At 44.2% G+C, this 22,451-nt stretch overlaps 2 protein-coding genes across 3 annotated transcripts in view; both read left to right on the forward strand.

The window, feature by feature from the left end:
* Positions 1 to 3,796, forward strand: part of RASGRF1 (Ras protein specific guanine nucleotide releasing factor 1) — a 53,899-nt gene extending 50,103 nt beyond the window's left edge. For both annotated transcript variants that reach the window (XM_060755435.2, XM_060755436.2), the window contains one exon: positions 402 to 3,796. In XM_060755435.2, the coding sequence (XP_060611418.2) occupies positions 402 to 494 (93 nt within the window). In that variant the 3' untranslated portion in view covers positions 495 to 3,796. The remainder of the gene's footprint in view (positions 1 to 401) is intronic.
* Positions 3,797 to 8,134: 4,338 nt separating this feature from the next.
* CTSH (cathepsin H) lies at positions 8,135 to 21,815 on the forward strand. Its single transcript, XM_060755434.2, has 12 exons — positions 8,135 to 8,284; positions 10,881 to 10,912; positions 11,190 to 11,298; positions 11,819 to 11,889; positions 14,196 to 14,300; positions 14,435 to 14,521; positions 16,424 to 16,479; positions 16,804 to 16,885; positions 17,008 to 17,076; positions 18,134 to 18,240; positions 19,814 to 19,945; positions 21,597 to 21,815. Exons 1-12 carry the CDS (start codon positions 8,182 to 8,184, stop codon positions 21,670 to 21,672), a joined length of 1,029 nt encoding a protein of 342 aa, XP_060611417.2. The 5' UTR covers positions 8,135 to 8,181; the 3' UTR covers positions 21,673 to 21,815.
* The last annotated feature ends 636 nt before the right edge of the window (positions 21,816 to 22,451 follow it).

The raw sequence follows: 22,451 nt of genomic DNA on the forward strand, positions 1-22,451 counted from the left end.
TGGCTAGTATATAAATATATCTATATATGCGAGATATAATGTCATAGATTTGGAAGAGACCTCCAACGGCCAATCAGTAGCCCCATTCTATATATGTGAGATAGATATAAACAGAGAGCTCTGGTGTGGGCTGGTCCATGACATCACGAAGAGTCGGAAGTGACTGAACAACATATATGTAAGACAGATAATGTCATTGATTTGGAAGGAACCCCCAAAGGCTATCTAGTCCAGCCCCATTCTTAACTAGGAGTTGTTTGTAGCTCGAGGACTGGCTGTACTTATATATCCCAGGCCACATCAAAATTTCTTACGCCAAAATGGGTGGCAACTCAAAAAGACCCTCGGAGATGCCTCTTTCTGTCTTGCTCTCTACCCAAATGGCCTCTCTTTCTCTCCAGGTGACCCAGTACCTCCTGGACCAGTCTTTTGTGATGGACGAGGAGAGCCTCTACGAAGCATCCCTGCAGGTTGAGCCCAAGCTGCCCACCTGAGTTCCCGACGCAGCAGCGCATCTGCGGCCAGACAGCCCTGTGGTGTACACACCTTGTAGCATATTGTACATAATAGCGGCTCTGTTCTGTTTCTTTCGGGGGTGGGAGGGAGTCCTTGGCTGAGTCTCTACTTCATCTGTGCTTCTGTAAGATCTGCCGCCTCATCGGCCCCCCATTTGCGACATCCGCTCCCCCGCCGTTTGTCCTTGGAGACACGTAACACTATGTAACACTATGATTTCCGTTCCTGGGTAATCAAATGTCATTTCCTAATTGGTTCTATCATAAAAACATGGGGAAAGTTTATTTAACTGCACAAACTTTGATTTTGCGGGTGGTACATCCTGCGGCCCATCAGGCTATAGTTTCCCAATTGTCGTCTCCTAGACCAGGCTTGGGCAAACTTTGGCCTTCCCTCCAGGCCAGTTTGGGCCCTCCGGGTGTTTGGGACTCCAACTCCCATCATTCCTAACAGCCTCAGGCCCCTTCCTTTTTCCCCTCAGCCGCTTAAGCGGCTGAGGGGGAAAAGGAAAGGGCCTGAGGCTGTTAGGAATGGTGGGAGTTGGAGTCCAAAACACTTGGAGCAAGGACCAAAGTTTGCCCATGCCTGAACTAGAGTCTCAACCAATTGCATATCGTGGCAGCCACAAAAACAAAGTTTCTGGAGTATAGAAATTCATTTCAAAGTCAGGACTGCACAGAGAAACAGGAAATAAGACTTTCAAATCAGGAACAGAATTTTGCAAATGTTACATAGTGTTATGGAAGCCGATTCCAGTTCTCTTTGTTGTGAGGAAAACAAGAGGGCAAAGAGGGAGAGCAGACCTGGGTCCAGAGGGCCTTTTTCCTCCTCCTCCTTTCGCCCAAAGAGCCTCGTTCCTCCAGGACTCAGCAATGGGAAACTGGAGGGCGCAAAGTCCATTTGCAGAGGCAAGCAAGGAAGCAGACATAACACACAAATCCCCAAATGCAGGCCCCCTTTGCAACAGTCAGGGCTCACTCGGAACTTCCCTTGGTGGTTTCTGCAGATTCAAAAGCCACCCATTGGAAGAAACCATGGTCATCCCAATCCTTTGCATGAAAGAGGTCCAAATCTATTACAGAAGGAGACCCCAATGCCAGCTGGAGTTGCATCGAGCCAATCTGCCCCCAACTCAATTGGGGGGACATAATTCCCACCTCTTGCTGAGTGTCCTTCCTCTTCCTTGTAGTTGTCCAAGATCCATAGGACAATAGGGGAGGTATTGGCTTGAATCCCGTTGGATTGTATCTTTCTATATGGCAGAAGGGATTGGACTGGATGACCTTTGGGGATCCCTTTCAACCCTGCTGGAATACAAACTGTCTGCATGTCTGTTAGAATCTCTCTCTGGGGATTGTTAAGCAGAGGCTAGATGGGCATCTGTCGGGAGGGCTTTGATAGTTTGCATTCTTTATGGCAAAAGGGGTTTGACTGGATAACCTTTGAGGATCCCTGAAATATAAACTGCCATGGTGTCCAGTGGAGTCTCTTTCTCTGGAGGTATCTAAGTAGAGGCTGCATGGCCACCTGTTGGGAGTGCTCGAATTAGAATAATAGAATCATAGAGTTGGAAGAGACCTCATGGGCCATCCAGTCCAACCTCCTGCCAAGAAGCAGGAATATTGCATTCAAGGCACCCCTGACAGATGGCCATCCAGCCTCTGTTTAAAAGCCTCCAAAGAAGGAGCCTCCACCACACAATTGTGTCTTTATGGCAGGTGAGGATTGGACTGGATGACCTTTGGGGATCCCTTTCAATTCTTTTAGAATATAAACTCCCTGGGAGTCTGGTGGAATCTCTCTCCAGGGTTTTTTAAGCCGAGTCTGGATGGCCATCTCTCGGGAAGGTTCAGGTGGTGTCTTTGTGGCAGATGAGGATTGGACTGGATGATTCCCAGGCAGTTTATATTCTAACAGACCTCCCAAAGGTCATCCAGTCCAATCCTCACCTGCCATAAAGACACCATTCAAGCCCTCCCAACAGATGGCCATGCAGCCTCTACTTTGGGAATCCCTTTCAACACTGTGGGAATATAAAACTACCTGAGAGTATGGTGGAGACTTTTTATCTGGATTTTTAACAGGCTAGATGGCCATCTGTCTAGAGGGCTCAGATGGTGTCTTTATGACAGGTGAGGATTGGACTGGATGACCTTTGGGGATCCTTTTCAATTCTGTTAGAATATAAACTGCCTGGGAGTCTGGTGGAGTCTCTCTCTAGGGTTTTTTAAGCCACGTCTGGATAGCCATCTGTCGGGATGGCTTGGATGGTGTCTTTATGGCAGATGGGGGTTGGACTGGATGACCTTTGGGGATCCCTTTCAAAACTATGGGAGTATAAACTACCTGAGAGTCTGGCGGAGTCTCTTTCTCTGGATTTTTTAGCAGGCTAGATGGCCATCTGTCAAGAGAGCTTAGATGGTGTCTTTATGGCAGAAGGGGTTGGGCTGGATGAACTTTGGGGTTCCCTTTCAAAAATATTGGAATATAAACTACCTGGAAGTCTGGTGGAGTCTTTCTCTGGATTTTTTAAAAAACAGGCTGGATGACCATCTGTCGAGAGGGCTTAGATGGTGTCTTTATGACAGAAGGGGTTGGACTGGATGACTTTTGGGGGTCTCTTCCAACTCTTTGTCCCTTTTTGGCCACTATCCATCCCTGCAGCAGTTGGTCCTAAAAGGGGGTCACAATTTGGGGAAAATCAAGTGATCTTTGGGGGGGGGGCTAAAGAACTCCCTTGTCTTTTGACTCCTTTCGTTGTGGGGAGGGGGCTTTTGTCCACGCGCTCTTGTCTGTCGCCCCGCTTGTGAGACTTCTTTGTGACCTAGACTTAGAAAGGGATGAGGATGATGAGGATGCCGATGACAACCGCGACCAAGTGTTCCTCTTACATCGACTGTAATCCCGGCTCACCACTTTGCTGCTGGCCGGAGTATAGTGATGCAGTGCTTCTTCTGTGAATATTATTATTATTATTTTCCCATATTTTTAAAAACACTGTACAGTATAGAAGCCCCGGTGACTCTCTGCGTGGCAGGCATGCTCCACACGGCCATGGATATCCAGAAACCCCTCTTTATTTTTCGCTGTAAGCAATACTCATCGGTACCAGAAGAAACAGAAAAAATATATATTTCAACTTACAGCTTGTTTGGGGGAAGAGAGAAAAATAGGGTTCGGGGCGGGAAGGGGAGGGAAAGATGAGGAAAATTTCCATTTTTGTACAAATATATGTTTCCTGATTACCTCTTGCTAATAAATCTATTCTATCTCAGGGTAACGAGGCCTTGGCAAATGTGTATCAATAATAAATCAGATCAATAAATAAGTCCAGACACCGACCGGGATGATTCACATAAACACTTCAATATGGTTTTTTAAGTTCCTATTTAATTCCGCTTTAATGTCCATATATATGTGTGTGTGTGTTCTCAAATAATATCCTGTGTCCAGGTTGGTTCATCAAGTGCTCTACTATAGCTGACTTCTCTGATTGAATTAGTCTGCAATGCCTTTGAGGGACCCTCTCAGCTCTGTAGGAGTCTACCGTATACTATACAGCTGTGGACAACCCTATATAGCAGTGGTTCTCAACCTTGCTAATGCCGTGACCCCTTAATGCAGTTCCCTATGTTGTGGTGACCCCCAACCATACTATTGTTTTCGTTGCTACTTGATACTTGTCATTTTACTACTGTCATAAATCATAATGTAAATATCCAATATGCAGGATGGATTTTCATTCACTGGACTAAATTGAGCACAAATACCCAATATGCCCAAATGTGAATGCTAGTGGGATTGGGGGAGAGGATTGATTTTGTAATTTGGGAGTTGTCATTGCTGGGATTTATAGTTCACCTATAATCAAAGCTCATTCTGAACTCCACCAGCGATGGATTTAAACCGAACTTGGCGCACAGGACTCCCATGACCAACAGAAAACACTGGAAGGGTTTCGTGGGCATTGACCTTGAGTTTGGGAGTTGTAGTTCACCTATATGCAGAGGAGTGCTGTGGATTCATGCAATGATGGATCTGAACCAAACTTGGCACAAATACTCAATATGCCCAAATGTGAACACCGGTGGAGTCTGGGGAAAATAGACCTTGACATCTGGGAGTTGTAATTGTTGGGATTTATAGTTCACCTACAATCAAAGAGCATTCTGTACTCGACCAACAATAGAATTGGGTCAGACTTCCCACACAGAATCCCAATGACCAAAAGAAAATACGATGTTTTCTGATGGTCTTTGGCGACCCCTTTGACACCCCCTCACGACCCCCTCAGGGGTCCCGTCCCCCAGGTTGAGAAACACTGCTATATAGGGACCCCCAAACGCAGCATTGCCTAGACATGAATCAAGGAACATGAAAAGTACTGCAGACTAATTCAACCAGAGAAGTCAACAATAGAAGAGCACCTAATGAAACAACCTGGACACAGCGTATTATTGGAGAACGCAGAAATGCTGGACCACTCTCACAACTACTATGTACGACTACACAGAGAAGTCATTGAAATCCACAAGCATGTGGACAAGTTCAACAGAAGCTTGGAAAGAAGGAAACCATGAAAATGAACAAAATCTGGCTACCAGGATTAAAAAAAACTCCTCTAGAATCAGGACAGTAAGTAAAAGGGAAACACTCAGAAAATAAAGGAATTCTAGACAGGAAACAATCTGTGCTAGCTAACACCTCCCAATAAAGGATCCCCCCAGGTAGGAAGCAGCCAAGCTTTGAAGCTGCAAGGCCATTCAATTATAATCAAAGTGGCCAATTGCAACACTCACACTTGCCTCAAGCAAACAGGAGTCCTTTCTCCCACCCTGGACACTATTCCACAGATATCTAAACCTCACTTGCCTAGTTTCCAACAGACCTCACAACCTTCAGTCCTGCTGGCACAGGGGTTTAACCCTACTGCGCCACTGGGGGCTCCGGTGGCGCAGTGGGTTAAACCCCTGTGCCGGCAGGACTGAAGACTGACAGGTCGTAGGTTCGAATCCGGGGAGAGGCAGATGAGCTCCCTCTGGGAGCTCCAGCTCCCCAAGCGGGGACATGAGAGAAGCCTCCCACAAGGATGATAAAAACATCAAATCATCCGGGCGTCCCCCAGGCAACGTCCTTGTAGACGGCCAATTCTCTCACACCAGAAACGACTTGCAGTTTCTCAAGTCGCTCCTGACACGACAAAACAAACAAACAAACAAAAAAACGGGGGCTCCAGGAGACTGATGAGGGCCATGGATCGAGAGGTGAGGGGAAATCATTGTGAGGAGGGAGCAAGCTTGTTTTCTCCTACCCTGGAGACTAAGACGTGGAATGATGGCTTCAAATTACAGGAAAGAAAGATGAGCACCACACCCCAGAGTCAGACATGACTGGACTTAATGTCAGGGGACAACCTTTACCTTACAATATACTATATCAGGGGTCCACAATGTGCTGTCGCGCGCTGGGCCTGTGCATAAGACTGTAGACAGGACATAAATTCTGTGTGCCCAACGGGATGCCGGGGCTGCCTCAGATTAAAGGCCCTTGGACCTCCCCAAAACAAAGTCTTTAGATTGCTTAAAGGTTCAACAAAGTTCTTTATTAATGATGACAAACAGGTACTTTAAGGCTTTCTTAATAGTCTATTGGCTCTCTCAATCTTGTTCACTGGGAACAGGCACTATCTTCATAACTGTATACTAACTAATGGGGAAATCCTTAACTTCTAATCTGGGCAGTCTTTCTTTGCCTCTGATGGCGTGGAGCCCCTACACCCGGTACCAACTGCGTCTGGCTTCTGCGAGTGACCCTTACCAAGCAGAGCTTTGTAGACTTCCAGGGAAAAAGGAGTTCAGGTCTTGGTGATGGCTGGCTGAAGTCCCTCAGCAAAGGAGCTGTAAGGCTGTATGATCCTCGGCCAAGCTGTGGGGCTGTATCTCCCCGGCCAAGCCATAGAAGACAAAGCTTTCTACAGGAGCTCTTGGTATTATGTCCTGCATGGAAGCTTCTCCGTGTGGACTGAACTCAAAATTCCCTCCAAAAACCCAAAGGGGGCGGGACCAGGAAACCTAACTATAATTGACAGGTGGCTTGCCCTATGATTGAGGCCAAAAGAAGCCACCCATCTGCAAAGTCCCTGAAACTCAGGACTACAACAAATATTCAGTGCAAAGCAAACAAAATTGGAGCTTTTGGTACAGTTGTACCTGCACACACAAACTTTTAAAACAGAGGGCCAGGTCAAAGCCCCTCAAACTGTTGGAGGGCCAAATTATACTTTGAAAAAAAAAGAATGAATTTCTATGCACACTGCAGATAATTTATTTGAAGTGCAAGAAACACTTAAAAACAATACAATAATTAAAATGAAGAACAATTTTAATAAATATAAACTTATTAGTATTTCGATGGGAAGTGTGGGCCTGCTTTTGGCTGATAGGAATGTTGTTGTGAGCTTTCAAGTCGTTTCAGACTTAGGTCAACCCTGAGTGAGGGCCAGGAAAATGACCTTGGAGTGACGTATCCGGCCCCCGGGCCTTAGTTTGAGGACCCCTGTACTATATTATAAACATACACACACATAGAAGATGGGGAACGGGCAAAGGAACATACAAGGAATTCATAGTAAGAGAGGGGGAATCATGCAGGGTCTAAGAGAAAGCCACGTCAGCCCCCCAAAGTCCATAAAAGTTCATAAAGTTTGGCAAGAGTTTATAAAAGTTCGATAAAGTTCATGGAATGTCCAGTGTATCTGTCCGAACGGATCTCCCTCTACATCCCACCCCGGAGCCTAAGATCCTCTGGAGAGGCCCTGCTCTCGATCCCGCCTCTATCACAAGTGAGATTGGCGGGGACGAGGAGCAGGGCCTTCTCGGCGGTGGCCCCCAGTTTGTGGAATTCACTCCCCGGGGAAATTATATCTGCAACATCGCTACTTTCCTTCAGGAGAAAACTAAAAACATGGATCTGGGACCAGGCATTTGGACAATCGGGCAGATAAAGAAAGAACTTTGATGATGACTAGGAAATGATTAATGAATTGGATCTATGGAACTCTGAAAAACGAAACGCTGGATATGAGAATGGTTTATATGATGTTTTATATGATGTGTTATGTACTGGTTGTTTGATTGCTTTAATTTGTGATAACTGTTTTTAACTACGTTTTTGTATATTATGTGTAAATTGTACAGGCATCGAATTGTGCCTTTTTTTTGTAAGCCGCCCTGAGTCCCCCTTCGGGGGTTGAGAAGGGCGGGGTAAAAGCACCAGAAATAAATAAATAGATAAATAAATAAGAGTTGGGCCATGGAAAAAGCCTTAGGTTCTCACATGGGGGAGAGATAGGGGATTATGGGATCATTCCAGCCTGGTGTCCTTGGCAAAACTATGAATTCCCTGATTTTGGACCATCTTTTACAGAGTCCTTGGGGGGGGGGGGGTTACCTTCGATCTCAGACCCAAGGACTGAAAACTGGAGAGGAAGCAGTTTTGGAGAGGAAGCCTCTCCCAAAGGGAGATGCAAGGAGATGGGACGGCCTCTGGGCATGGGCAGAGGGCTCCTCCTCTTTCCGCGGGGCGAGGCTTGCAGGCAGGGAGGGAGGGACCTCTCCTCCTCCTTTTCTTCCTCCTCCTCCTCCTGGTTTTGAGTCTCCAGCAGCGATGCACCTTCCTGGCTTCTCCTTTGGGCTCCTTCTTTTCCTCCTCTCAACCTTGGGCTTCTCTTTGGCCCGACTCCATGGCGACGGCGGCGGGGGTCCCTCAGGTAAGACCCCTCTTTGAGACCCCTTGAAGCCCATAATGGTGAAGGAAGTCAAGGTCGGCTTCTCCTCTCCCTTCTACCTATCAGCTACACCCAGGTGTATGGGACTCCACCTCCCTGGAGCCATCCTTCTGGGATCCAAAGTCAGCAAACCCCTGGAGAGCTGAGTTTGCAAAACACTGAATTCTAATAACACTATGTAACCTGATTTGAAGCCATGTTCTGTTCCTGCTTTGGAAGTGTTCTTTCCTGTTTCATTGTGCGTCCCGACTTGTCCTTGTTCTACTCCAGAAACTTGGTTTTTGTGGCTGCCACAACATATGTTGAGACTCTATCACTGGAAAACTAGACCAAAATATGCTCTATCAGGATGTCCCTCCCTCAAAGACGAAGTTTTGGCAGTTTAATAAACTTTTCCCATGTTTTAATGATGAAACCAATTAGGAAATGACATTTCTAACCCAGGAACAAAAATCATCATGTTACACAGTTTATTTTTATTTTATTTATCGGGTCAAGCAACCGAACAGTTGTATTACATTTTTGACAGACAAACAAACAAACATACAAAAGTTTGCAAGAGTTTGCAAGCTTGGTAGTTGATTAAATGTCCTTTGACCAGTATCTGGCCACTTGGAGTGCTTCTGGTGTTGCCGCAAGAAGGTCCTCCATTGTGCATGTGGCAGGGCTCAGGGTGCATTGCAGTAGGCAGTCTGTGGTTTGCTCTTCTCCACACTCGCATGTCGTGGATTTCAATTTGTGGCCCCATTTCTGAAGGTTGGCTCTGCATCTCATGGTGCCAGAGCACAGTCTGTTCAGTGCCTTCCAAGTCGTCCAGTTTTCTGTGTGCCCGGGGGGAGTCTCTCATTGGGTATCAGCCATTGATTGAGGCTCTGAGTTTGAGCCTGCCACTTTTGGACTCCCGCTTGCTGAGGTGTTCCAGCAAGTGTCTCTGTAGATCTTAGAAAACTATTTCTTGATTTAAGTCGTTGACGTGCTGGCTGATGCCCAAACAGGGGATGAGCTGGAGATGTCTCTGCCTTGGTCCTTTCACTATTGGCTGCTACTTCCTGGCAGATGTCAGGTGGTGCAATACGGCTAAGCAGTGTAATTTCTCCAGTGGTGTAGGGTGCAGACACCCCGTGATAATGTGGCATGTCTCATTAAGAGCCACATCCACTGTTTTAGTGTGGTGAGATGTGTCCCACACTGGGCATGCATACTCAGCAGCAGAGTAGCAGAGCGCAAGGGCAGATGTCTTCACTGTATCTGGTTGTGATCCCCAGGTTGTGCCAGTCAGCTTTCGTATGATATTGTTTCTAGCACCCACTTTTTGCTTGATGTTCAGGCAGTGCTTCTTGTAGGTCAGAGCACGGTCCAGAGTGGCTCCCAGGTATTTGGGTGCGCTGCAATGCTCCAGTGGGATTCCTTCCCAGGTGATCCTCAGAGCTTGGGGTGCTTGTCTGTTCTTGAGAAGAAAAGCACATGTCTGTGTTTTAGATGGATTAGGGATCAGCTGGTTTTCCATGTAGTAGGCAGTAAGAGCACCTAGAGCTTTGGAGAGCTTCTGTTCAACCGTCTCAAAGCTCCCTGCTTGAGCAGTAATGGCACGATCATCAGCATAGATGAAACTCTCTGTCCCTTCTGGCAGTGGCTGGTCATTTGTGTAGATGTTGAACATGGATGAAGCAAGCACGCTCCCCTGAGGCAGGCCGTTCTTCTGTTTCCGCCATTTGCTTCTCTGGCCCTGGAACTCAACAAAAAAGCTCCTGTTTTGTAGCAGGTTTCCTATGAGGCGGGTGAGGTGGTAGTCCTTTGTGATATTATACATTTTTCTCAGGAGGAGGCTGTGGTTCACAGTATCATAAGCTGCTGACAGGTCTATGAAGACAGCTCCTGTGATCTGCTGCCTTTCAAAGCCATCTTCTATGTGCTGAGTCAGGTTCAGCACTTGCGATGTGCAGCTTTTGCCTTTCCTGAAGCCAGCTTGCTGTGGGATCAGACATGGGTCTATTTTTTCCATCATTCTATGCAAAATAAGTCTCTCATGTTACACAGTTAATCATACTAAATATTATTATTATTATTATTATTATTATTAACTTTATTTGTACCCCGCGAGCATCTCCCGAAGGACTCGATGCGGCTTACACAGGCCGAAGCCACAACACAATACAATAGAAACATAACAAGCAAATTAAAAACAAAAACAAATCAAATCAAAATTTAATATAATAATATAATATAATATATTAATATAATATAATATAATATAATATTATATAATAATATAATATAATTATATAATATAATAAGTCACAATAATAATAATAATAATAATAATAATAATAAACTAGTAATCATACTCAATAACAGCACTCCATGAAGTCATGCTGGCCACATGACCTTGGAGATGTCTATGGACAGCAGCGGCTCTTTGGCCTAGAAATGGAGATGAGCACCACCCCCCAGAGTCAGACACGACTAGGTTTAATGTCAAAGGGAAATCTTTGCCTTTACTTTGCTATAACCCAGGAACCGACATCATGTTACATAAAATGCTTTCCCTTCTGTCTGCTTTCCTTCTTCTCCTTTGCAGGTGAACTGCTCTTCAAGATCTGGATGGCTCAGGTGAGACCCCCATTTTCCTCCCAGAAAAGCCTGGCTCCCATCCCAAGCCTTTAATGGGGACATTAAGGTCCCCTAGATCAACAAAAGACCTTCCCCATCTCATTTAAGTCAGACCCAAACAGCCAGGGTCTCCTTTTGCAGCTGTGCTGTCCTTCTCCGGAAACAGCTGTGGAACTGAAAGCGAAAGAAGAAGGACAAAGAAAGTGGGGGATTTCCTGGTCTCCTTTTAATAGCTTTGGCTTCTGCATCCCCATCTACTCCCTTCTCTTTTTTGCAGAACAACAAGCACTACAGTCTGGGAGGGGAATACCAAGAGCGGCTGCAGATTTTCCTCCGAAACAAGCATCGGATTGACAAGCACAATGCTGGAAACCACACTTTCCAGAGTAAGGATCCTAATGAAAACAAAGAAAGACTCCAGAGCAAGCATGGGCCAACTTGGGTGTTTTGGACTCCAACTCCCACCATTCCTAACAGCCTCAGGCCCTTTCCTTTTCCCCCTCAGCCGCTTAAGCGGCTGAGGGGGGAAAGGAAGGGGCCTGAGGCTGTTAGGAATGGTGGGAGTTGGAGTCCAAAACACCCAAGTTGGCCCATGCTTGGCCAAAAGCATCCCAGACACATATCCCTTTCTCCTAGGAGCATAAATCGATGGAAAGGGTTCACCTGGAAGAGGCTGCTAAGTTCCCATCATTATCATTCTGCCCCCTTTTGTGTCCCCCCCCCCCCCCACTTTTTTGCGTGAAGGTAAATAACAGGCCCTTGAAGTGACTGGACTGACCTTGAAGGAGCTGGGGGTGGTGACGGCCGACAGGGAGCTCTGGCGTGGGCTGGTCCATGAGGTCACGAAGAGTCGGAGACGACTGAACGAATGAACAACAACAAATAACAGGCCTCTTTCCCTTTCAGTGGGACTGAACCAGTTTTCAGACATGACCTTTGCTGAGTTCAGGAAGAAGTTCCTCTGGCAGGAACCCCAGGTAAAGTGCCTTTGTGTGAAAAATCCCAAAGCCAAGTGTAATAATAATAATAATAATAATAATAATAATAATAATAGGTTCTTGTGGGTTTTTTCGGGCTATAGAGCCATGTTCTAGAGGCATTTCTCCTGACGTTTCGCCTGCATCTATGGCAAGCATATACCCTGCCACCATCTCCCCAAGGGGACTCGGGGCGGCTTACATGAGGCCAAGCTCGACAGTACAGCAAATATACAACATAAAATGAAGGGTACCCCTTTAGTTAGGCACCCCAAGGCTGGTGACAGAAAGCAAGCAGTCTCCGTAGGTGAAGCAAAATCTCTTTATTCAAGTGTGGCCACACAGGGAGAAACAGCCAAGACAGACCAGTGTCTTCAAAGAAGGCTGTCTCTCCCATTTGGATCTTTCAGTCACCTTATATACATGTCTTTTCGCTGTGTCATGGGCACACACCTCTCTTATCGGATCAACCATTCAAAAACATGTTTTTCTCATATTTTGCCACTTCAGTGTCTCTAACTGATAACCTTCTACAAACTACGTAAACACACACATTGTTGTTACAGATAAGCATTTTGGGTGTTAACCCACCTTGGGTACTCCCTGGGCGTACTTGACAATAGACTAGAGCATCTTCTGTCTTCTAGATACATTATCTCCTCTTGGCCTTCGGCTTCTGTAGGCCGGAGGAGAGGGACAAGCCTCTCTTTAGGTTTGCATTTCAGCATTTAATCACTTCTAAATTCTGTTAACCCTTTCAAAAATACAAAGAGTAAAATATAATGAAAATGAAAATAAATACAAAAACAATATAAATGAACACACCAGACAATATAAAATAGCAGTAATTGGGCAGGTCGAATTGTAAGGATTAAAAGTTTAAAACATTGGGTCAAGCGCACTGTGTTTCTTCCTTATTTATTATTAAATTTATTTATTAAATTTATTATTATTATTATTATTTATTTATTAAATTTATTATTATTTATTATTATTAAATTTATTATTTATTATTATTATTTAAAAAAATTCAAAATGCATAAGGTTGTGGGTAAACTACAACTCACATCATGCTAGGTTAACCTCAAAGCTAATATATCTATATTTTTTGGCTGGAGTTCCACTCTAAAAAGTCTGTCCGACTTACATACAAATTCAACGTAAGAACAATTCAACGTAAGAACAATTTTACATCCCATGATCTGATGCCAGATTATCTGCTTATTCCAGATTATCTTGCAGTGTAGGCTCATATATTCCAGTCGAAAGTAGATAAACTGGGATCATCTCCTGGGATATAGGGCAGTGTGGCAGGGCCCACAGAACCGATCTTGTTTGTTACTTGGGGACTATATGAACTATTCACATGAAAGGACCAGGAGTCCCCAGTAGCACAATGGGTTAAACCTTTGTGCTGGCAGGACTGCTGACCAAAAGGTCAACAGTTTGAATCCAGGGAGCAGGGTGAGCTCCCATCTGTCAGCTCCAGCTTCCCATGCAGGGACATGAGAAAACCCTCCCTCAGGATAGTAAAATATCTGGGTGTCCCCTGGGCAACGTCCTTGCAGACAGACAGTCCTCTCACACCAGAAGGAACTTGCAGTTTCTAAAGTTGCTCTTGACATGAAAAAAAACAATGAAAAAACCATTTGATGACTGAACCATGAGCATGTTTACAAGTAGATTACACCATGTAACACAATTTTTTGTTTCTGGGTTATAAATGTCAGTTCCTAATTGGTTATATCCTAAAAATATAGGAAGTTGGTTAAACTTCAAAAACTGTGTCTTTGAAGCAGCACATTTTGCATAAATACATAAATAATAATAATAATAATAATTATTATTATTATTATTAATGTATTTATTTGACTAGTCATATGACCATTTCAAAATACATGAATAAAATACTAGGCAAAAAGAAGAGGACAGCAGCTGACCTTCTGTTTACAGTCAGAATCTTATTTTCCTGGTTCTTCTTTCAGGAAATGTGCTCTTTTCTGACATTTTGCAATAGTTTTTCAGTGATTATCTATCTCATCATAAAGTCCTGACCAATTCAAGCCACAAAAACAAAGTTTTTGGAGTATGAATAACTTTCACAGTAAGGATCACTCAACGAAACAGGAAACAGCACTTACAATCCAGGAACAAAACAATTTTTTCCCACTTTGGTTACATAGTGTTATTCCTCTGCGAGGGGCTGGGAAGTGGAAGGGGTCCCTGGGAGGCCTTTCTGGCCAGTTGGGCCTGTGACAAAGGTCAGGTTTAGGGGCAGAAAAGGACATCTTTCTGGTTGCTTTCAGAACTGCTCCGCCACCAAAGGGAACTTTGTCCATCGCAACGGCCCCTATCCAAGTGCTATCGACTGGAGGAAGAAGGGGAAGTTTGTAACTCCCGTGAAGAACCAGGTAGGGGACACCTCCCAATGTTGGACCCCCTGGGAAAATACCTTTTTTGGGGGGACGGGGACCCTCCTTTTCCTGGAGACCTTGGCAAAGCCAACCAGCCCTGTTCCTCACCTGCTTTCTTCCCAACTCCAAAGGGCCCCTGTGGCAGCTGCTGGACTTTCTCCACCACCGGATGCCTGGAGTCGGCCATCGCCATTGCCTCCGGGAAGCTCCTAGAGCTGGTAAGGATCCCCGCTCAGATATATTTACTCTTTGCCAGAGAATAGTAATAATAATAATACACTTTGTTTATATTTCACCCTTCTCCTCTAGAGGACACAGAGCGGATTACAGCATTTACATACATAGACAAACATTCATTGCCTTTACAATCACATACAATAAGATACACAGACAAAGGCAGAGGCTTCTCCTTTCATTTCTGGCTTCTGGAGGTGGTGCTCATCTCTGGCTCTGGAGAGGTGCTTTCTCCATTTTCAAGCTGAGAAGCCTGCGTTATCACCTCCTGGTTGTGTGGCTGGCATGATTGCTTGGAGCGTCTCTTTTGCCTTTTCCTGCCGAAGCAGTATCTATTTATCTACTCACATTTGCATGTTTTCGAACTGCTAGATTGGCAGGAACTGGAGCTAACAGGTGGGAGCTCACCCTCTCTCACAGATTTGAACTGCCAACCTTCAGGTCAGCAAGTCAGCAGCACAAGGGTTTAACCCAGCATTTCTCAACCTGGAGGTTGGAACCCCTTGGGGGGGGGGGGTCACAAGGAGGTTTTAGAGGGGTCACCAAAGACCATTAGAGAAAATATATGTGCGGACGAGGGAGAGTGTGAGAGTCAGACACAACTGGACTTAATGTCACTATGTAACCAAATCTGAAAATATTTTCTGTTCCTGGGTTGAAACATTATTTCCTCTTTAATTCTGCAGAACTTACTTTGAAAGTAGTTGTTCTATTCTAGAAACTTATTTGAGTACCATCTTCTATCTTATCCAGTCTTCTCTGTCTTCTTTCCTTATCAACCGGAAAGCTTCATGGGGCAAAATCCAGAGTGGAGTCTTATGTCCAAAGTTCAATTTGTGCTCTAACTAAATTCTCAAAAGTGCTTTTCTCGTGAATATTTTTTGTAAAGCTCTTGTCTATTTGGATTTATTTATTTATTTATTTACTTTACTTTACTTTACTTGAATACCGCAGTTTCTCAGCCCAACAGGCGACTCAACGCGGTTTACAACAAGGATAAGAATCAATCAACGATATACAATTTAAAACCATAAAAGCATAATATACAATATTGACACAACAATAGACAACACAATGCATCTCATAACTAGAGTCGTGATCCAATCCGTCGTCCAAATTTCCATTCCTGTAATCATCACATTCATTGCACTGTTTAACCGAATGCCCGTTCAAACATCCAAGTTTTTAATCTTCTTCGGAACACCATTAGCGAGGGGGCTGATCTTACCTCCATAGGAAGGGCATTCCACAGCCGGGGGGCCACCACAGAAAAGGCCCTGTCTCTCGTCCCCGCCAGTCGCACCTGTGAAACAGGTGGGATAGAGAGCAGGGCCTCCCCAGAAGATCTTAGGGTCCTGGCGGGCTGATAGGCAGAGATACGTTCGGATAGGTAACTTGGGCCAGAACTGTTTAGGTCTTTATAGGCCAACGCCAGCACTTTGAATTGAGCCCGGTAGCAAATCGGCAGCCAGTGGAGCTGGTGCAGCAGAGGAGTTGTATGCTCCCTGCGCTCCGCTCCTGTTAGTATCATGGCTGCCGAGCGTTGGACTAGCTGGAGCTTCCGAGCCGTCTTCAAAGGCAACCCCACGTAGAGAGCGTTGCAGTAGTCTAGATGGGATGTAACCAGAGCGTGGACTACCGTGGCCAAGTCTTATTTACTCTTATTAGAAGGTGTAAAATTAATACTGTTAAGAGGGTGGCTTTATCTACCAATAGTTATGTTATAATGTGTACATTTTGGAAAAATAAATAAATAATTAAATAAATACAAAGCCAGGAGAATTTAAGCAGAATTGCAAGGTCTTTGGATTTGCAAGAAATGCAAAGCATGGCAATACAAAGGGAAGAAAAAGTTCCGAGGACCCCAATTTTTTCCTCTTTTGCAGGCCGAGCAGCAGCTGGTGGACTGTGCTCAAGCCTTCAACAACCACGGATGCAGCGGGTAAGAATCCTCAAAGCCTAAGAGTAGTAAGGGGCACACAAAGGCCATCTAGTCCAGCCCCATTCGGTCATTAAGACACCGTCCAATCCCTAGCGACAGATGGCCACCCATCCTCTGCTTAAAAACCTCCAGAGGAGACTCCACTAGGTGTCAAGGTAATCTAGTGTTTGAAGGGACCCTTAAAGGTCATCCAGTCCAACCCCATTCCGTTATAAAGACACCATACACTGGACCTGCTACAGACCTCTGTCACTGATTGTGGGAGGTGCCTTTCTCTGTTGTGTTGATGCTGATGTTGTGCTTTCTCCGCTTGATGCACTGCAGGGGCCTCCCCAGCCAGGCCTTTGAATATATTCTCTATAACCAGGGGCTCATGGATGAGGACTCCTACCCTTACCATGCACAGGTACAGGGCCTGCCTATGGGGCAAATGGGGGATGGAAGGGGCTATAAGAGCTGTCACACTCAAGACCTGTGAGTGTGACAGCCCTCCTCTAAGAGGCCCACCTTCTCTTTTGTTTTGCACAGAATGGCACTTGCAAGTTCCAGCGAGAGAAGGCTGTTGCCTTTGTCAAAGATGTGGTCAACATCACGCTGGTGAGACCCTCTTCCTCATCTTCCTCCTCCTTGGGAAATGTAGTTCTTCCAGGCTTTTAACTCAGACTTGCTTAATGGGAGTTCACCTTGCCTTCCTGCCTGCTATAAAAGCCCATGACCCCTAGAGGGAGCTCCAAGTCCATAATTAATGATTCTCTCCCTGGGATTTTCACAAGAGACATCTAGTGACTCTCTCACCCATCTCCCCTTCCAAAGGAGCTATTTCCTCTGGGTATTACACTGGGGGTCCTTCTACACTGCCATATAATTCAGATTGTCAAAGTGGATCAACACAGTTTGTTACATTGTGTAATTGAATTCATTCATAGGCCCTAGAATCATAGAGTTGGAAGAGACCTCATGGGCCATCCAGTCCAACCCCATTCTTCCAAGAAGCAGGAAAATTGCACTCAAAGCACCCCTGACAGATGGCCATCCAGCCTCTGTTTAAATGCATCCAAAGAAGGAGTCTCTACCACACTCTGGGGCAGAGAGTTCCACTGCTGAATGGCTCACAGTCAGAAAGTTCTTTCTAATGTTCAGATGAAATATCCTTTCTTGTAGTTTGAAGCCATTGTTCCATTGCATCCTAGTCTCCAGGGCAGCAGAAAACAAGTTCACTCCCTCTGCCCTATGACTTCCTCTCATGTATTTATACATGGTTATCATGTCTCCTCTCAGCCTTCTCTTCTGCAGGCTAAACATGTTCAGGACTTTAAGCCGCTCTTCATAGGGCTTGTTCTCCAGACCCTTGATCATTTTAGTTGCCCTCCTCTGGACACATTCCAGCTTGTCAATATCTCTCTTGAATTGTGGTGCCCAGAATTGGACACAATATTCCAGGTGTGGTTTAACCAAGGCAGAATAGAGGGGTAGCATGACTTCCCTGGATCTAGACACTAGACTCCTCTTGATGCAGGCCAAAATCCCATTGGCTTTTTTTGCCACCGCATCACATTGTTGGCTCATGTTTAACTTGTTGTCCACAAGGACTCCAAGATCTTTTTTACACTTACTGCTCTCGAGCCACACGTCCCTTGCATGTCTCTCTTTCCAGTATGATGAGCAAGGCATGGAGGAAGCCGTGGGGAGGTACAACCCGGTGAGCTTTGCCTTCGAGGTGACAGAGGACTTCATGCACTACCAGAAGGGCGTTTACTCCAAGTAAGTGCATACTTGGAGTTCGGAAGAACATAAAAGACATTCCCATGACTCCTATGAAAGGGACACAGACGAGCATATCTCTGGGCACACACACTAGTGAACTGGCATCCCAGTGCAATGGATCTGCTGGCCCTTTGCAAGGCTCGTTTGCATTTGTTCCACTGGGAATGGTACCCTAATGACTCAAAATTTCATTTTTCTGGGTGCCACAAACTAAATTGGATTGGTTGAGACTCTAGGATGAGATACACATGGAAAAACTATAGCGAAATGTCCTACAGCAGGATGTCTCTCCTGCAGAAATGAAGTTTTTGGAGTTTAATCAACTTTTCCCATGCTTTTATGATAGAACCAATTAGGAAATTATACTCATAACACAAGAACAAAATTGTGTTACGTATTGTTATTATTAATATTGTATATTAAATTATGATTATTATTATTATATATTTATTTTATATGTAGTTATTATATTTTATGTTATGATTTTAAAAACTTATATGTAACTTGCCATCCCCTGTCATGCATTGCTGTGGCCCAGTCTCTGTATATGTGCTTTATGTGTGTATATATTTCTGTATATGTGTATATATGTGTGTTTGCATATATATGTGTGTGTGGTTTTGCACATGCGTTGTAATGTATTATTTTATTTTTTTTGCTTTTAAAGTCTTTTCCGTTGTGTTTTTCAGTGTTTTTATGTGTGATGGTCACTCGTTGACCTGATAGGTGTATTGAGTCCAAATTTGGTGTCAATTCATCCAGTGGTTTTGGAGTTATGTTAATCCCACAAACGAACATTACATTTTTATTTATATAGATTATATTAATATTACATTGTGTATTATTATTTATATTTATATTTTATATGCAATTATATTATTAATATTATATATAATATTATTATAGATACTTATATATCATTATAGTCTCATTATTATATTTTATATTATTATTTTATATACAATTATATTATTAATATAGTATATTATTTTAGATACTTATATGTAATTTTATTAATAATATATATTATTGCAGATACTTATAAATTATTATATTATTAATATTATGTTTTATATCATTATTATTTATATACATAATTTGCATGCAATTATATTAATATATTATTATAGATATTTATATATAATTATATTATTAATATTATATATTATATCATTATTTTAAATACTTCTTATATGTAATTTTATTATTATAATATAATTATAATGAGCTAGTCCATGAGGTCACGAAGAGTCAGAAACAACTGAAGAAATAAACAACAACAAAATGATTATAATTATTATATGTTATATTACCGTTTTATATACATATTTTTATATGTAATTTTATTATTAATATTATGTTTTATATTATTATTGTTATTTTATATACATATTACGTTTATACATCATTATATTATTATTAATATTGTATTTATAATCCAGGAACAAAAATTATGTTGCATAATAGTGTTAGCCTTGTCCCTGCTTTGCCATACTGACCGGTTTAGATTTCATTTGCTGACCCTTTTCATGCTCTGCTATCCAAACTCCTTGTGGTTTCCCTTCTGCAGCCGCCAGTGCGATCAATCTCCAGAGAAAGTGAACCACGCTGTGCTGGCCGTGGGATACGGGGAGGAGGAGGGAAGCAGCCTTCCTTACTGGATTGTCAAAAACTCCTGGGGGCCCTTATGGGGCATGGATGGGTAAGGCGCCTGCACATCCCATTGGTGGAGCCTTGTGGCATCGCCTTCTCTGGAGCACCCTGAGGAGGGTGGCCATCTGTCGGGAGGGATTGAATGGTGTCTTCCTCCCTGGCTGAATGGGGTTGGACTGGATGACCCTTGGGGATCCCAACTCTAAGTTTCAATCCTCATTTTGGGTAACAATAATGCTGACGTTGGAGTCTCCTTCTCCGGAGGTGTCTAAGCCAAGATTGGATGGCCATCTGTTGGGAGGGCTTGGATGGTGTCTTAATGACATCAGCATCAACACAACAGAGAAATGTACCGTCGAGAAGCAGGGGTAGAGGTCTGTAGGGAGTCCAGTGGATGGTGTCTTTATAACGGAATGGGGTTGGACTGGATGATCTTTGGGGGTCCCTTCCAACTCTTAAGATTCAATCATCTTTGATGATGATGATAATAATAATAATAATGATGATGATGATGATGATGATGATGATGATGATGCTGATCTTGGAGCCTGCTTCTCTGGAGGTTTCTAGGCTGAGGCTGGGTGGCCATGTGTCGGGAAGGCTTGGATGGTGTATTAATGATAGAATGGGGTTGGACTGGAAGACCTTTCGGGGTCCCTTCAAACTCAGATGGGATATATATTGCCTTGGCACTCAGTGGAATCTCCTCTGGAGGTTTTTAAGCCAAGGCTGGGTGGCCATCTGTCGAGAGGACTTGGATGGTGTCTTAATGACAGAATGGGGTTGGACTGGATGACCTTTGGGGGTCCCTTCCAACTCAGATGGGATATATATTGCTTTGACATCCAGTGAAGTCTCCTCTGGAGGCTTTTGAGCCAAGGACAGGTGGCCATCTTTGGGTAGGGCTTGGATGGTGTCTTTGTGACAGAATGGGTTGAACCGGATGGTCTTTTGGGGTCCCTTCCAACTCAGATGGGATATATATTGCTTTGACATCCAGTGGAATCTCCTCTGGAGGTTTCTAAGCTGAGGTGGGATGGCCATCTGTAGGGAGGGCTTGGATGGTTTCTTTATGATAGAATGGGGTTGAACTGGATGACCTTTGGGGGTCCCTTCCAACTCAGATGGGATATATATTGCTTTGACATCCAGTGGAGTCCCCTCTGGAGGTTTCTAAGCCGAGGTGGGATGGCCATGTGTAGGGAGGGCTTGGATGGTGTCTTTATGCCGGAATGGCGTTGGACTGGATGGCCTTTAGGGGACCCTTCCAACTCTAAAATTCAGTCATTATCATCATCTTTGATCTTTGATTATGATAATAAAGCTGACGTTGGAGCCTGCTTCTCTGGAGGTTTCTAACCTGAGGTAAGATAGCCATCTGTTGGGGGGGGGGGGGGGGCTTGGATGGTGTCGTTATGATAGATTGGGGTTCAGTCATCATAATCTTTGAGATTCAGTCATCATAATCTTTGGTGATAATAATAATAAGGCTGACGTTGGAGCCTCATTTCCTGGAGGTTTCTAATCCGAGGCAGGATAGCCATCTGTCGGGAGGGCTTGGATGTTGTCTCAATGACGGAATGGGGTTGGGCTGGAAGGCCTTCAGGGGTCTCTTCCAACTTTAAGATACCATGAAGTGGGAGGGCCTTTCTAGGAGGAGACTTTAATGCCAGACCATACCTTTCTTCCTTTTTTTTCAGGTACTTCTACATAGAACGAGGGAAGAATGCCTGTGGCCTGGCAGACTGTGCCTCCTACCCGGTGCCTCTTGTTTGAACCTGGATTTTGGAGGGCAAAGAGCCCATGAAGCTGGACCTGAATGGAGAGAGAGAGTGCACCTCTCCCAGACTCCTAGACTTGAAGGGACCTCCAAAGGCCATCCAGTCAATCCCCTTGCCATAAAGAATTGCACAATCGAAGCCATCTTTTTCCTGGAGATGCCCCTTCTTCTCTGTACTTCACTCTCCCCTCCCTGGATTGTAATGGGCTGATGAATCTGCTTTGGGCTTTCTGGGTGAATCTACATGGTAGAACTAATGCAGTTTGACACCACTTTAATTGCCATGTCTCAATGCTATGGAAGCCTGGGAGTTGTAGCTAGAAGCAAAGGGTTGAAAGAAACCCTAAGGGTCATCTGGACCAACCTCCATATATGTATGTCTAAGTCTATCTCTATATATCTATCGATCTGTCATCTATCTATCTATCTATCTATCTATCTATCTATCTATATCTATCTATCTATCATCATAGAATTCTACTGTTAAAGGGGACCCCAAAGGCCATCCAGACCAACCGCCATGTGTATTTATATATCTATCTCTCTATATCAATCTGCTATCTATATATCTATCAGTCTATTTATCTATCATCATAGAATCTACAATTACAGGGGAGCCTAAGAGTCATCCAGATCAGTCCCATATGTATGTATCAATCGATTTCCTATCTATCTATCTATCTATCTATCTATCTATCTATCTATCTCTCATAGACTCCTACAGTTAGAGGGGACCAAGGATCAACCAAACCAACCCCCATATGTACGAGTATGC

The sequence above is a fragment of the Anolis sagrei genome, chromosome 9, assembly GCF_037176765.1.
Source record: "Anolis sagrei isolate rAnoSag1 chromosome 9, rAnoSag1.mat, whole genome shotgun sequence".
Lineage (NCBI taxonomy): Eukaryota > Metazoa > Chordata > Lepidosauria > Squamata > Dactyloidae > Anolis > Anolis sagrei.

What these genes read in the sequence shown, in the direction of transcription:
- CTSH (XM_060755434.2), top strand. Translation starts at nt 8,182, where the DNA reads ATGCACCTTCCTGGCTTCTCCTTTGGGCTCCTTCTTTTCCTCCTCTCA. An exon ending in TAACTCCCGTGAAGAACCAG is followed by an intron (nt 14,301 to 14,434) that starts GTAGGGGACACC and finishes CCAACTCCAAAG; the next exon opens with GGCCCCTGTGGCAGCTGCTG. An exon ending in CCCTTATGGGGCATGGATGG is followed by an intron (nt 19,946 to 21,596) that starts GTAAGGCGCCTG and finishes CTTTTTTTTCAG; the next exon opens with GTACTTCTACATAGAACGAG.